Source organism: Oncorhynchus kisutch, linkage group LG12 (assembly GCF_002021735.2).
Source record: "Oncorhynchus kisutch isolate 150728-3 linkage group LG12, Okis_V2, whole genome shotgun sequence".
In the NCBI taxonomy this organism is placed as follows: Eukaryota; Metazoa; Chordata; class Actinopteri; order Salmoniformes; family Salmonidae; genus Oncorhynchus; species Oncorhynchus kisutch.
In genome coordinates, this window is record NC_034185.2 from 27,621,868 (window position 1) to 27,638,415 (window position 16,548).

At 42.9% G+C, this 16,548-nt stretch overlaps 1 protein-coding gene across 2 annotated transcripts in view; it reads left to right on the forward strand.

Moving 5' to 3' along the window:
- Positions 1–16,548, forward strand: part of LOC109900817 (estrogen-related receptor gamma) — a 43,893-nt gene that overhangs the window by 16,752 nt on the left and 10,593 nt on the right. For both annotated transcript variants that reach the window (XM_031837314.1, XM_031837313.1), the window contains exons 2-6: positions 4,106–4,351; positions 4,445–4,602; positions 8,378–8,494; positions 13,877–13,987; positions 14,659–14,841. In XM_031837314.1, the coding sequence (XP_031693174.1) occupies positions 4,119–4,351; positions 4,445–4,602; positions 8,378–8,494; positions 13,877–13,987; positions 14,659–14,841 (802 nt within the window). In that variant the 5' untranslated portion in view covers positions 4,106–4,118. The remainder of the gene's footprint in view (positions 1–4,105; positions 4,352–4,444; positions 4,603–8,377; positions 8,495–13,876; positions 13,988–14,658; positions 14,842–16,548) is intronic.

The following is a 16,548-nucleotide window of genomic DNA, read 5'->3' on the forward strand; positions in this document are numbered from 1 at the left end:
ACCCCTTAATATTGTTGTTGGATCTGATTTTAATAGCTAACATTTCAATGGCCATAATAAATATATATGCCGATAGTGGACAACCTTGTTTTACTCCTCTTGACGGTTTAATACTTTCCGAGAAGTAGACATTATTTACTATTTTACACCTAGGGTTACTATACATAACTTTAACCCATTTTATAAGAGATTCTCCAAAATTGAAATATTCTAGGCATTTATATAGAAATTCCAGTCGTACTTTATCAAAAGCCTTTTCAAAATCGGCTATGAGTACCAGGCCTGGTTTCACAGATTTTTCCTAGTGTTCTATTTTTTCCAGTATTTGTCTTATATTATCTCCAATGCATCATCCATGTAAAAAAAACTGTCTGATTAGGATGAATAATATCTGACAATACCTTTTTAGTTCTATGCGCTATGCATTTTTGCATCACCACACTGAAGTGTAAGAGGCTGACAATTTTTTAAATGGACTGGATCTTTATATTTACCGCATGGATCCTGTTTTAGTAATCATCAAATCAGACCTTGTTGAGTATCTGATAATCTACCATTTCAATAAGAGTGGTTAGGAGACCCAAGATATAGGCTTCTGTAGGGTTGAACACATTCAAGTGTTATAATTATATGTGCCCTGGATTTTCTGTCATGTTAATATTTGCCACTATCGGGAGCCACCATCAGTAATAGCCACATGCATTTATAAGTGTCACTTTATTGTTCATTTCCTTCATTTTATAGCCTATATTTTGCGTTGTTCCATTCCATTTACCTTGCTTTCCTATGTCATGTCCGTGCAGTTGTTCCTGGGGGTCGCTAGCATTAGTAGATCATATTAGGCTAAAGTTGGTCAATTATTTGGGACATGTAGACTTTTTTTCACCTTCCAATATTTAATGGATGTAACAATTGAATATGGCAATTTACAGGATGAGTCAAACCACTATTTTTGATTCACCACTATAATTTGTGCGTAAAGGTTCTCCAAACTATTTATTTATTTATTCATAAATACTTTCCTATTTATAAATTTCCTAACCCTAAAAAATATACAAGATCTAAGTATTTTTAAATCTACCAATTGGTGCTAAAAAGGAGATAAATGTGTGTTTTTTAATATGGCTTTCTTTCATTGATTCCTAATATTCTGAACCATTCTCTCCATATATTCTAGTGAGAAAATTCAAGGTACACCAAATTTAAAGGGATGGCTTTAGATGAAATTGACTAAAACCCTATTGAATGAAAACTCCACGAGAAAAATCTATTGGCCAGCAAGTAGGAGGTTTTCCAGTGGTTTAATTAAATGTATTCAGCGTGCGCAAGGGAACCATGCCTGCAAAGCCAGTTAAGCACCTTCATAAGGTAAGTCGGAATTCCAACTACCGAGAAGTGCATAGGAAAGGCATGTGTAGGAAAGGCGTACATTTCTTAAGTCTGAATCGGGCCTTTTGAAAGAAAAATCTATGGCCACCAAGTAATTTGAGAATGCCTTAATTCAGGTCTATGGGAAGCTGACACAGCAATATCTACCTGTGTGATGGATAGCTGATGAGAGAACAAACTGGTCTCTTCACAGTCCATTGTACTCTGCCAGCTTTGTTGGACCACTTTGGAGGCAACAATATATTAGTTAATCCAATTTAGAGCTGAAGTAGAATAAGGTTAAAGTTTGAATGACAGAGGTCTCTCTCTCTCTCTCTCTCTCTCGTTCTTTCAATATCTCTCTTTTTCTTTCAATATCACTCTCTCTGTGGATTTCAAGGGGCGATAGAGCGTGGTCATGGTTGATTCTAGTGATGTTTAGGGCAGCCAGATAGTTTGCCTACCAAATGAGTGGTGGTCATTACCGTGCGGATTTACATAGCAGGAACAGAGCTTGGGTTCCACCACACAGACAGGGAGTGTGTGAGTGATTTTTAAAGAGCCACTTCCTTTGAAAAGCAACAAAGGCCATTTTCAAAGGGATATGTGAAATCGATATGAGTCAGAAACATTTATTCTAGTGTCAAAATTGACTACATAGTATAAATAGGATAATTTTGGTCATGAAGTCAGTCTCATCTAAAACGGAATAAACGAATAAATGAAGGTTGGGTTTTGATTTGACAATGTCCATTGCCCACTAACATGGGGTGAACAGCTGCGGTGATTGCTCAACATTCCAGTAGCATCGACAGTGAGGCAGACCTGTCCAGCACCTCTGACTTTGTTTTATAGGAGACAACACGTCGCAAATGTCTTTATTTAAGGAATACTGCACCAAAGACCTTTAGTTAGATGTAAAATTGCTCAACTAAAACATCCTCGGCAAAAACATCCAAATGTATTACAGATTTCTTGAGTCATCTTAGATTCATATAGTATGAGTCATAAAACCTAGTGGTCAAACAAGGAAATGGTTCCAATCATTTTTGCCAAAGTGGTTTTTGGAAAAACTTTAAATAAGGGCTGTGTTTTGTATAGGTTTACCCTGGTTTGATAACTGTACATCTCTTTCAGACAAGGTGACTTTTATCAATATATTTGCCTGTATTCCCCCCCCCCCCCCCCCACCCCAAATTAAATGCTAATTAGCTCCTAATGTGGCTATCATAAAGAACTACAAATGCCATTATGATCTGGATGAGACTGCTGAATCGAGGCAAAGGTAAGAATCTCTGGATTAACTATCTAATGCCTACTTTGATGCTAATTAGCATTTTAGAATTCGAGAGTAAATAGAGCCAAATATATCGATAAAAGTCACCTTGTCCGAGAGAGATTTCCATGGTTATCAAAACGTCACGCCAGGGTAAGCCTACACGAAAGACAGCCCTTATTTTCAGTGTTTAAAAAATTCACCATGGGAAACATGAATGGTGGAGAATTTTTTTTTACCGCTAGGTTTTATGGGTATTATGACACCTCCACTGTGGGGCATTATTTAGGGAGTGAAATAGGCTTCCCCTGTCTACTCTCATGGGGGAACAACATCCATAACCAAATGCAGAATCTGTCAGGAAATACACTTCCAAGACTGAAATCTTGTTTTTCTAATGAGCAACAGAAAAACACAATCGCCAATTGGCGTGTTCAGTGGCTCTAAGAGTGGGTATGGCAACACACAATAGTGTGTGTGCTAACCTACGGCCACATGGGTCAGCACAGCATTTACGTGTGCATGTAAACACCATACATTTTGGAATACTTTCACGTGCACTGTAGGTATCAGTTCGTCTACAATAATTATACGTGTGCCCAGTTCCTGAACCACATAACAACATTAGTGTCTATTCTGCTCTTATCTCTCACATGGGCAGGCTCATCTGTGCATTAACATGCATGAATGTAGGGGGATGAACACAAATCCATACAGTAGAATGTGAAAACACATGGCTTACAGTTTGAACAATGCCATTAACATACAGCACTAGCATAGAAACATTACATTCCCAAGATTAATACCTCTACAACTCTAAACTTGACAGCTGGAATTCTGATAAAAGGACTTGGCTTCTGGTAACTGAACACAATGGGTGATATCTACTACATCATACCTTCACCGAGAGATCTGTGAGAATAAACCTCTGAGCCAGAATCTTTGTTTTGATTTCCATATGTTTGCCTACGCAATCTCCTGTTGTCATAACAAGTTGGTTTAATAGACCTCAGCTTTGCATATGTGGGAAACTGCAAACGGCTGGGTGGGTGAGCGTGGAGATGGATGGATAGATAAACGGATCAGGAGAGGGGGATAGGGGTAGGAGGCACAGAGGAAGAGGCAGAGAGTGACAGAATGGAGAAAGGGGAAGATGGTTCCTACCCTTTTTCTTTTTGAAAGGGATAGAGGAGGGATAAAGGAGGTTTTGGTAAAACATCGGTGCTGGAAGACTGTTGGTTATCCGTGTGTACGTGGTCAGAACAGGTATGAGGTTGTATGGGTATGCATGGGTGGGTGTATTTGTGTAGGTCTGCATAAACGTCAAGTTTTCTAACTGACCGATAGATCTAGACAGAAAGGACATCATACACACATCCAAGCCAGTGTACCGCCCATTATGTTACGAGATGTTACCATAAATTAATCCTATGCATCCCCCCCCCCCCCCCCTCCTGTCAGTATCCTGGGCAGGATGTCGGTGAGGGGCTTGGACACCTCCTGTCCCCCCATAAAGCGCGAGCCCTCCAGCCCCAGCCCCAGCTTCCAGGGGGACAGCCCATCCCAACCCAGCCCTGAGGGCTCCTCCTCAGACACCAACTCCAGCTTTGGTCTCCTGGGAAAGAGTCACAACCACACCAACGGCTTGGACTCACCAGGGCTCTACGGACACACAGCGGGCACGGGGAACAATGGAACAGCCAACAGGTGCGTGTGTGTAGGGGTTTATGCTTGGGTGCATGTACCATACAGTATGTGTGTCTAACCCCTTTCTCTCTCTCTCTTTCTCTCTTCCGCCAGGCGGTTTGGTGGTGAGGATGGCCAGGTGAAGTGTGAGTTCTTGCAGGATTCTGTGGCTAAGAGGCTGTGTCTTGTGTGTGGAGATGTGGGGTCAGGGTACCACTATGGAGTGGCCTCCTGTGAGGCCTGCAAGGCTTTCTTCAAGAGGACCATCCAGGGTAAGACACTTACAATAATTCACATAAACAACGGGGTTAAGAGTTCACCTGAAGTGCCCACGTGTGTTACAGTATATATGGACAGACACCAGAGGTGTATGGCTTTGTACTGGTAAACCTCCAGTAGGCTGATAAGTTCCTAGTTCCTGTTTTAGTATCAACACCTGATCAACTCTAAGGACGCAAGCTTACAGGTTTCCTTACAGTGTGTGTTTGTATGTGTGTCTCGTCCATATGTTTGCATGTTGTGTGGGTGTTTTCAAATCAAATCAAATGAATTTATATAGCCCTTCGTACATCAGCTGATATCTCAAAGTGCTGTACAGAAACCCAGCCTAAAACCCCAAACAGCAAGCAATGCAGGTGTAGAAGCACGGTGGCTAGGAAAAACTCCCTAGAAAGGCCAATACCTAGGAAGAAACCTAGAGAGGAACCAGGCTATGTGGGGTGGCCAGTCCTCTTCTGGCTGTGCCGGGTGGAGATTATAACAGAACATGGCCAAGATGTTCAAATGTTCATAAATGACCAGCATGGTCGAATAATAATAAGGCAGAACAGTTGAAACTAGAGCAGCAGCACAGTCAGGTGGAAGTTGAAACTGGAGCAGCAGCATGGCCAGGTGGACTGGGGACAGCAAGGAGTCATCATGTCAGGTAGTCCTGGGGCATGGTCCTAGGGCTCAGGTCCTCCGAGAGAGAGAAAGAAAGAGAGAAGGAGAGAATTAGAGAACGCACACTTAGATTCACACAGGACACCGAATAGGACAGGAGAAGTACTCCAGATATAACAAACTGACCCCAGCCCCCCGACACATAAACTACTGCAGCATAAATACTGGAGGCTGAGACAGGAGGGGTCAGGAGACACTGTGGCCCCATCCGAGGACACCCCCGGACAGGGCCAAACAGGAAGGATATAACCCCACCCACTTTGCCAAAGCACAGCCCCCACACCACTAGAGGGATATCTTCAACCACCAACTTACCATCCTGAGACAAGGCTGAGTATAGCCCACAAAGATCTCCGCCACGGCACAACCCAAGGGGGGGGGGGCGCCAACCCAGACAGGATGACCACAACAGTGAATCAACCCACTCAGGTGACGCACCCCCTCCAGGGACGGCATGAGAGAGCCCCAGCAAGCCAGTGACTCAGCCCCTGTAATAGGGTTAGAGGCAGAGAATCCCAGTGGAAAGAGGGGAACCGGCCAGGCAGAGACAGCAAGGGCGGTTCGTTGCTCCAGAGCCTTTCCGTTCACCTTCCCACTCCTGGGCCAGACTACACTCAATCATATGACCCACTGAAGAGATGAGTCTTCAGTAAAGACTTAAAGGTTGAGACCGAGTTTGCGTCTCTGACATGGGTAGGCAGACCGTTCCATAAAAATGGAGCTCTATAGGAGAAAGCCCTGCCTCCAGCTGTTTGCTTAGAAATTCTAGGGACAATTAGGAGGCCTGCGTCTTGTGACCGTAGCGTACGTGTAGGTATGTACGGCAGGACCAAATCAGAGAGATAGGTAGGAGCAAGCCCATGTAATGCTTTGTAGGTTAGCAGTAAAACCTTGAAATCAGCCCTTGCTTTGACAGGAAGCCAGTGTAGAGAGGCTAGCACTGGAGTAATATGATCAAATTTTTTGGTTCTAGTCAGGATTCTAGCAGCCGTATTTAGCACTAACTGAAGTTTATTTAGTGCTTTATCCGGGTAGCCGGAAAATAGAGCATTGCAGTAGTCTAACCTAGAAGTGACAAAAGCATGGATTAATTTTTCTGCATCATTTTTGGACAGAAAGTTTCTGATTTTTGCAATGTTACGTAGATGGAAAAAAGCTGTCCTCGAAATGGTCTTGATATGTTCTTCAAAAGAGAGATCAGGGTCCAGAGTAACGCCGAGGTCCTTCACAGTTTTATTTGAGATGACTGTACAACCATTAAGATTGATTGTCAGATTCAACAGAAGATCTCTTTGTTTCTTGGGACCTAGAACAAGCATCTCTGTTTTGTCCGAGTTTAATAGTAGAAAGTTTGCAGCCATCCACTTCCTTATGTCTGAAACACATGCTTCTAGCGAGGGCAATTTTGGGGCTTCACCATGTTTCATTGAAATGTACAGCTGTGTGTCATCCGCATAGCAGTGAAAGTTTACATTATGTTTTCGAATAACATCCCCAAGAGGTAAAATATATAGTGAAAACAATAGTGGTCCTAAAACGGAACCTTGAGGAACACCGAAATTTACAGTTGATTTGTCAGAGGACAAACCATTCACAGAGACAAACTGATATCTTTCCGACAGATAAGATCTAAACCAGGCCAGAACATGTCCGTGTAGACCAATTTGGGTTTCCAATCTCTCCAAAAGAATGTGGTGATCGATGGTATCAAAAGCAGCACTAAGGTCTAGGAGCACGAGGACAGATGCAGAGCCTCGGTCCGATGCCATTAAAATGTCATTTACCACCTTCACAAGTGCCGTCTCAGTGCTATGATGGGGTCTAAAACCAGACTGAAGCATTTCGTATACATTGTTTGTCTTCAGGAAGGCAGTGAGTTGCTGCGCAACAGCCTTCTCTAAAATTTTTGAGAGGAATGGAAGATTCGATATAGGCCGATAGTTTTTTATATTTTCTGGGTCAAGGTTTGGCTTTTTCAAGAGAGGCTTTATTACTGCCACTTTTAGTGAGTTTGGTACACATCCAGTGGATAGAGAGCCGTTTATTATGTTCAACATAGGAGGGCCAAGCACAGGAAGCAGCTCTTTCAGTAGTTTAGTTGGAATAGGGTCCAGTATGCAGCTTGAAGGTTTAGAGGCCATGATTATTTTCATCATTGTGTCAAGAGATATAGTACTAAAACACTTGAGCATCTCTCTTGATCCTAGGTCCTGGCAGAGTTGTGCAGACTCAGGACAACTGAGGTTTGGAGGAATACGCAGGTTTAAAGAGGAGTCCGTAATTTGCTTTCTAATAATCATAATCTTTTCCTCAAAGAAGTTCATGAATTTATCACTGCTAAAGTGAAAGTCATCCTCTCTTGGGGAATGCTGCTTTTTAGTTAGCTTTGCGACAGTATTAAAAAGGAATTTCGGATTGTTCTTATTTTCCTCAATTAAGTTAGAAAAATAGGATGATCGAGCAGCAGTAAGGGCTCTACGGTACTGCACGGTGCCGTCCTTCCAAGCTAGTCGGAAGACTTCCAGTTTGGTGTGGCGCCATTTCCGTTCCAATTTTCTGGAAGCTTGCTTCAGAGCTCGGGTATTTTCTGTGTACCAGGGAGCTAGTTTCTTATGAGACATTTTTTTAGTTTTTAGGGGTGCAACTGCATCTAGGGTATTGGTTTTAACGTGATTGTCTGTGACTGTGCCTGTTCCAGGGTCATGGCCCTCGTTTAGTTTAGGCTCCTTAAGCCTCCTCCGCATGCAAATGGACATACCCAGGCTCAAAGTTCATACCTGGATGTCTGTCAGATAACATTTTTTATATTAGATCAGGTGATCAGATGCGTCCTGATTTTAATAGGATGTGGCAGCTCCGAGTGCTGCTGATTAGCTGACTTCCAGGAAATATTCCTAGTTTTCCCCGTTGGAGTTTCCTGTCTTTTCAGCATCTTGTTTGTTTTGAAGTGGTTTAATGAAAGGTTTAAGAAGTGACAGACAAAATTGTCCCCTTTTCTTGACTGGATTTTTGTCTCGCCATCTCTCCCTCTCACCTCTCTGTCTTTACTTGTTTCTCTATATTTCTCTCTATCTATCCCCCCTCTCCTTTCTTTCCCACCCACAGGTAACATCGAGTACAGCTGCCCGGCCACCAGTGAGTGTGAGATCACCAAGCGGAGGAGGAAGTCGTGCCAGGCCTGTCGCTTCATGAAGTGTCTCAACGTTGGAATGATGAGAGAAGGTGAGGAAGGAACTTCTCTACGCCTCAAAGCCAAATAAATGTACTCCTCTATGTACCTTTAAAAATAAACTGAGCGTAGAAAACCTTGTTAATTCCACTTCAATTAGTGTAGATGAAGGGGAGGAGACGGGTTAAAGAAAACAACATGTTAAGCCTTGAGAACATTGAGACATGGATTGTGTATGTGTGCCATTCAGAGGGTGAATGGGCAAGACAAAAGACTGAAGTGTCTTTGAACGGGGTATGGGAGTAGGTGCCAGGTGCACCTATTTTAGTGCGCAAAGAACTGCAACGGTGCTGGGTTTTTCACTCTCAACACATTCCCGTGTGTGTCAAGAATGTTCCACCACCCAAAGAACATCCAGCCAACTTGACACAACTGTGGGAAGCATTGGAGTCAACTTGGGCCAGCATCCCTGTGGAATACTTTTAACACCTTGTATAGTCCATGCCCTGACAAATTGAGGCTGTTCTGAGGGCAACGTGGGGGAGGGGGTGAAACTCAATATTAGGAAGGTGTTCCAAATGTTTGATATACTCAGTGTACACAATCCGTGTCTCAATTGTCTCAAGACTTGAAAATCCTTCTTTATCATGTCTCCTCCCTTTCATCCACACTGATTGAAGTGGATGTTAACAATCAACATAAATAAGGGATCATATTTTTCACCTGGAATCACCTGGTCAGTCTGTCATGGGAAGAGTAGGTGTTCATAATGTTTCTGTATCCCAGTGGATCTTTATCGGTTCAGTACTAGAACAGTGTTTTAATTAAATGAAGAACAACTACAAATCCGGATCTAGAATGTCTTTGTGGATCCAGACTCCCTCTACACAAATAGATTTGCCAACATATGGAGACTTGTTGTCTTAACTTCAGAGGGAAATGTAATCCCTTTGCCTGTTTAACAGGTCCAGCCCCTTAGTGCCTGCTAGCATTACTGCTCACTGCTCAGTATTCATGTATGGTGTTAGCAGAACAATGCCCAGTATCTTTATAGGACACTACTGGCTACGGTACCTCCGAAATAGAAAATGGCTATCTGCCAGAGTATGTGTGTGTGAACATGTCTCTATCCTCTTTCTCTCAGACATACAGTCTCTTTTCCAATGTGTCACACTACTCACACATGCGCAGGATAGAAATAGATGATCTAGAAACAACAGACATATCTTACATTCTACATCTATAGCCCCTAGAGACTCTGGAGAGTTTTATAGTGCGTGTCTGGGGCAGCGGTCTCATAGTCTTGTGGTCAGGACTGGAGTGTGTGGCTGCCGGTGACATATTGTTGGCCAAATATAGAAGAGACCCAAAAAGGCAAAGCTTCACTGTATGAACCACTTATTGAAGGCTGTGTATGAGCAACCAACACCTGTTTATCAAAAGGAGAGAGGGAGAGAGGGAGAGAGAGAAGGAAAGAGTTTACTGCTACCTGCTCCCTCCCCCTTCAGCTCATCAGCTTTGATTTAATCATCCCCTCAACCAGGGTGAGAAGATCAAGCATCTGTCTATAGTCACCCCTTGTGTGTGTGTGTGCGGGCGAGCGTCTGCTCGTGCGTGTGTCTCCTTTTTTAATTAGCTTATTTTTAATAGGGGAAGGGCATCTCCAGCACCCAGCTCTGGCTCCTATAGCAATTCACCCCCCCCCCCCTCGTAAATTCCACCAGATGCCTTGTGGGGTTTCTGGACCTCCATGAAATGTGAACCGCTCCTCGTAACTCCCGTCGTAACCCCCCTGGTAGCGGTTCTCACAACGTGCCTCATCGTGCCTGGTAACACCCCTCTTCCTCTGGGGGGCTGCAGTAAAGGTAGAGACGGGGTGGTGTGACTTTTAACTGAGAGAGAGGTCCATGTCAGCACAACACACAGCTAATGGACAGAGACCCTTGGTCTAGAATAAAATTTGATTGAGCACAGAATGAGTGTTCCGTTTCACAATTCAGTAGGGCTGTGGACTAACAAACATTGTAATTGTTCCACTACTTGGAACACTGGTCTTACCTCATGTGGTTGAATCAGAAAAATGACTTTCTGCATAGTCTCCCCTGAGCAGTGTGCATCTATCAGGTTTTTCCTTGCGTGTCAACGAGGATATGGCAGCTAATCATATCACATAGCACTAATCACATGGAAGACTTAATATACGTTTTGGGCACACTGTTGAAATAGAATGAGTAGATTTCTAATTATATAGGTAAGGACTTATTATATACCCCAAAATAGCTCCATTCTTTAGTTTGTTTATCTCTTTAAAGAATAAGAGCTTTTGACATCCTTTCATGACCCAGTGCCTGACTAACAAGCTTGCAGTAGGCTAATAAGTAAGGGCATTCGATGACATCAGACCATTATCCGAGGCAGCTTAAGATAGTCCCCTGTCAGTGGCTTTTCTACTACACATACAGTACATGCAGATGGCTATGTGTCAGGTCTCTCCCAGGGGGAAATTATGTCATGTAGAATGACGATCCGGGTAAGTTTTCTTGTGCTCAGTGGACATCCGTGCTCTTGATCCCGTTGGGTGTGTTTTGGGAATGTGTAAATCCCCCTTCGAAAGGTGCAGGGGACTTCAAACAGGGGTGAGGGGGAAGGGGGGGTGACCCAACACCCGCCTCCTTATCGGAACCCTCAGATCTCTCCGACACAGAGAGGTGTGTGTGTGTGTGTGTGTGTACACTGTTATCCTCCAGGGCTATTCTTGTCCCTTTGGTTGTCAGCACATTCCTCTCTGAAGAGTTACACTTAGCTCAGATGCCTATGAGTAACTCTTTGACCATCCTCACACACACACACACACACACACACACACACACACACACACACACACACACACACACACACACACACGCAGAACAGACCTTAGTGCCTCTAATACACCTATTGCTCCTTTGCTTTCATATAATCCAATGTGTGTCAACACAGTGAAATCCTTCCCTATACACACTAATCACCTGTCACAAACCGTAGCACCTGCCAACCGTTAGACTAATCCAGACTGTGTTTCCGACCACAGTGGAAGGACTGACATCACTAAGGTCCAGGGGTCCTAGTTTACCCATCTGTCCAATCCTTAATACCCCTCTCATCTTCCCAGGCCTCCGTGTGCAATCCTTAATACCCTCCCTCACCCCTTAACCCTCGCCCCTCTTATCTTACTATTGAGGGACTATTGATGTGTTAGGAATCTGAAACCCCTGACCCTAGCCCAAACCCTAGCCCCAACTCTAGCCTCAACCCTAACTGTAGCCTCAACCCTAACTGTAGCCTCAACCCTAACTCTAGCCCCAACCCTAACTCTAGCCCCAACCCTAACTCTAGCCCCAACCCTAACTCTAGCCCCACGTCCATATCCTGGCTCAAACCTAACTCTCACCTCAACCGTAACCCTCACCTCGACTGTAACCCTAACCTCAACCCTAACCTCAACCCTAACCTCAACCCTAGCCTCAACCCTAACCTCAACTCTAACCCTTCCCCCTCATGCTAATAAAAGCTCTCTCAAGTCAAGATTCTCTTTGGAGGCGTATAGGGTATCACTGGATGGTGGAATGTGAGTATGGTATTGGCACTGACCCTGGAACTGATCCTGTATATAGCTTACTTACTTTCTCGTTCTTCTTATTTCTATTTCTCGTGTGTTTTTGTTATACTTTACTTTTGTTTTTATAGTACTACTGCAGTGTTGGGAAAGAGCAAGCGAGAAAGGAATTTCCCTGTACTAGTGCACGTGACATAAAACATTTGAAACGTGAACTATGTGCGTTTGTGCGTGTCCGTGTGTGTTGGTGTGTGTATGTAAAGGGACCGCTGTGATCAGCCCACACCATGTTTCCCTTCTTACCCCTTAACCTTGCTGTTAGCTCCTCATCTCCATGGCGATAAGGTTACCGCTGAGCTTGTTAAGATGACCCTGTAACATATTGTGTTACAGGGTTGATGTTGCTATGCCAGCAATGTGACTTCTCTCTAAGGCTCCCTATAATCTTAGAGATGTCACGAGGGAGAAATGTCAATCAAATTAACTTGAATAGTGCATCACTCTCCTGGTTTTGACATTGGGGTAGTCTGCTAAACAGGAGTACTGTGTTTTAGTGTACAGTCGTGGCCAGAAGTTTTGAGAATGATACAAATATACATTTCCACAAAGTTTGCTGCTTCAGTGTCTTTAGATACTTTTGTCAGATGTTACTATGGAATACTGAAGTATAATTACAAGCATTTCATAAGTGTCAAAGGCTTTTATTGACAATTACATGAAGTTGATGCAAAGAGTCAATATTTGCAGTGTTGGCCCTTCTTTTTCAAGACCTCTGCAATCCGCCCTGGCATGCTGTCAATTAACTTCTGGGCCACATCCTGACTGATGGAAACCCATTCTTGTATAATCCATGCTTGGAGTTTGTCAGAATTTGTGAGGTTTTGTTTGTCCACTCGCCTCTTAAGAATTGACCACAAGTTCTCAATGGGATTAAGGTCTGGGGAGTTTCCTGGCCATAGACCCAAAATTTAGATGTTTTATTTCCCAATCCACTTAGTTATCTTATGGCCTTATGGCAAGGAGCTCCATCAGGCTGGAAAAGGCATTGTTCGTCACCAAACTGTTCCTGGATGGTTGGGAGAAGTTGCTGCCATTCCTGAGCAAGCTCTGTACTGGTAGTGCCCTGATCCCGCAGCTGAATCAACTTTAGGAGACGGTCCTGACGCTTGCTGGAATTTCTTGGACGCCCTGAAGCCTTCTTCACAACAATTGAACCGCTCTCCTTGAAGTTCTTGATGACCCGGTAAATGGTTGATTTAGGTGCAATCTTACTGGCAGCAGTGTCCTTGCCTGTGAAGCCCTTTTTGTGCAAAGCAATGAAGACGGCACATGTTTCCTTGCAAGTAACCATGATTGACAGAGGCGGAACAATGATTCCAAGCACCACCCTCCTTTTGAAGCTTCCAGTCTGTTAGTTGAACTCAATCAGCATGACAGCGTGATCTCCAGCCTTGTCCTCGGCAACACTCACACCTGTGTTAACAAGAGAATCACTGACATGATGTCAGCTGGTCCTTTTGTGGCAGGGCTGAAATGCAGTGGAAATGTTTTGGGGGGGATTCAGTTCATTTGCATGGCAAAGAGGGACTTCGCAATTAATTTCAATTCATCTGATCAGTCTTCATAACATTCTAGATTATATGCAAATTGCCATCATACAAACTGAGGCAGCAGACTTTGAAAATTAATAATTGTGTCATTCTCAAAACTTTTGGCCACGACTTTATATTTGTGTGTGTGTGTGTGTGTTAAATTGACCTAAATGTGTGTGTCTCTCTCTCTCTCTCTTTTTTTTCTCTCTCTTTTTCTCTCTCCTTTACTCTCACCTTTTCTCTCTCAGGTGTGCGTCTGGACCGGGTCCGTGGGGGCAGACAGAAGTACAAGAGAAGGATAGACTCTGAGAACAGCCCCTACCTCAACCCTCAACACGGCCTGCCACAGAAGAGAACATGTAAGAATCAGCGGTGGAAAAGCACCCTATTGTCAGAAAATGACTCAAGTAAAAGTGAATGTCACCCAGTAAAATACTACTTGAGTAAAAGTCTAAAAGTATTTGGTTTGAAATATACTTTAGTATCAAGAGTAAATGTAATTGCTAAAATATACTTAAGTATCAAAAGTAAAAGTATGAATAATTTCAAGTTCCTTATTTTAAGCAAACCAGACAGCATCATTTTTTTGTTTATTTAAATTGACAGATTGCCAGGGGCACACTCCAACACTCAGACATCACTTTCAAATGAAGTGTGTGTTAAGTGAGTCCGCCAGATCAGAGGCAGTAGGGAGGACCAGGGATGTTTTCTTGATAATTGTGTGAATTTTACCATTTTCCTGTCCTGCTAAGCATTCAAAATGTAACAAGTACTTTCTGGTGTCAGGGGAAATGTATGGAGTAAAAAGTGTATGTGGAGTAAAAGTACAAGTTGTCAGAAATATAAATAGTAATGTAAAGTACAAAAAACTACTTAAGTAGTACTTTCAAGAAAATGAAACACTCTCCCCTTTCTTTTTTACTCTCTCGCTTGCTCTCACTGTCTTTGTCTCTAATGACATTCTCACATTTGTGCATTTAGATATTAATAAAGTATATTTTAAATCTCTCTCTCGGTCTCTGTCTCTCAGTTCCTCTAGGTGGTCTGGTAGAGAATAAGGTGGTCTCTCTCCTGCTGGTGGCTGAACCAGAGAGTATCTTTGCCATGCCGGACCCCACCGTCCCCGACAGTGACATCAAAGCCCTGACCACACTTTGTGACCTTGCCGACCGTGAACTGGTGGTCAACATCGGCTGGGCCAAACACATCCCAGGTAGGAAAACACACAGACACACATACATGGGTATACACACACACACAAACACACGGACATAAACACACATCATATTCAATATAAGACTCTTATCAGCTCAGAGTGGAGATTGTTGTGTCCTGTGTTGGATTAAGACTTTAGTCCAGAAACAGTGTGTGTGTGTCTGTGTGTGTCTGTGGTCTGCTAAGCGAAGGTAAGAATGTGGTACTTGAACATGCACCAGAGTCTAGTGCTACCTGAAAGTATTAGCAGTAGTTTCCTGTGGTAGTGTCGCCATCTGTTTGACAAGAATACTCTTAAATACTCTTCGGGCCAGACGTCACTGTGGACAAGGGGCCACAAAACATGCAATGTTGTTATGATTTTCAGTTTGCTTCCATACGACTGGGTTCACATTTGTCTCCAGGGATCATAAGGCAAAATAGGATAAAACAATTGCTATGTGTATTTACAGTCCCTTTCTCCAAACGGATTACTCATTTACCTAGCTCTTATCGATAGCTCTTATCAATGTATAAATTACAGTGCATGGAGATTATATCAGAAAAAAAGATAGTAGATGTTTTTTCCACTTGGAACCGGCAGTTTCGATAGACCTTATTCATGGTTTCCTCACGTGTAAAGGTGGTGGAATTATTAGGGAATTAGGTCAAGGTCAGAACACACCGTATCTGTAGACCTCCGCCAGACCTTCATTTATTAAATCTCCACCCCAAATGAATAGCGGGTGAATAGCATGCGATTCCCATGCTTAAATTCAAGGTCAGAATATGTGGAGAGAGAGAAAGGTGCATACAAATGGAATTAAGTTCCCTTTACGCTCAACTTGGGTCTGAATTACCCCCTTAATGTTTCTGCCCTTCGTCCCAAAGGATATTCCTCGCTGCTAAGAGAAGTCTTTAGGGAGAACTTCTAGATTAGGGTTCTCCCGGATGGAAGCTTTGGAAGCAAGAGCTGTTTAAACCTATTAAGATTAAGTTATGGTTTAGTTGTGTAGTGACAACACATATGGACCATCGGACACACACTGATGGTGGAGATAAAGAGGAAAGAGGCCATCTATCTTCAGCCCCTTTGTTTAGTTTGCATTCCACTCTGATGTGGATACATGGTTGAGCTTGTGACAGCCCCCTGATTTCTCTCTCTGTCTCTCTCTCTCTCTGTCTGTCTCGGTCTCTTAATTCAATTCAATTAATTTCAATTCCAAGGACTTTATTGGTATGGGAAACGTGTGTTTACATTGCCAAAGCAAGTGGAAAAGACAATAAACAAAAAGGGAAATAAACACAAGTTTATATTATATTATTATTGGCTATGTACAGTGCATTCGGACAGTATTCAGACCTCTTGACTTTTTCCACAATTTGTTACGTTACAGCCTCATTCTAAAATGGATTAAATATCAATTTTTCCTCATCAATCTACACACAATACCCCGTAATGACAAAGAGAAAATAGGTTTTTAGAGATTTTTGCAAATGCATTAAAAATAAACAACTGAAATACCTTATTTACATACAGTACCAGTCAAACGTTTGGACACCCCTACTCATTTAAGGGTTTACCTTTATTTTTACTATATTCTACATTGTAGAATTATAGCGAAGACATCAAAACTATCAAATAACACATATGGAATCATGTAGTAACCAAAAAAGTGTTAAACAAATATAAATATATGTTATACAGTTGTTGTTGGAAGTTCAC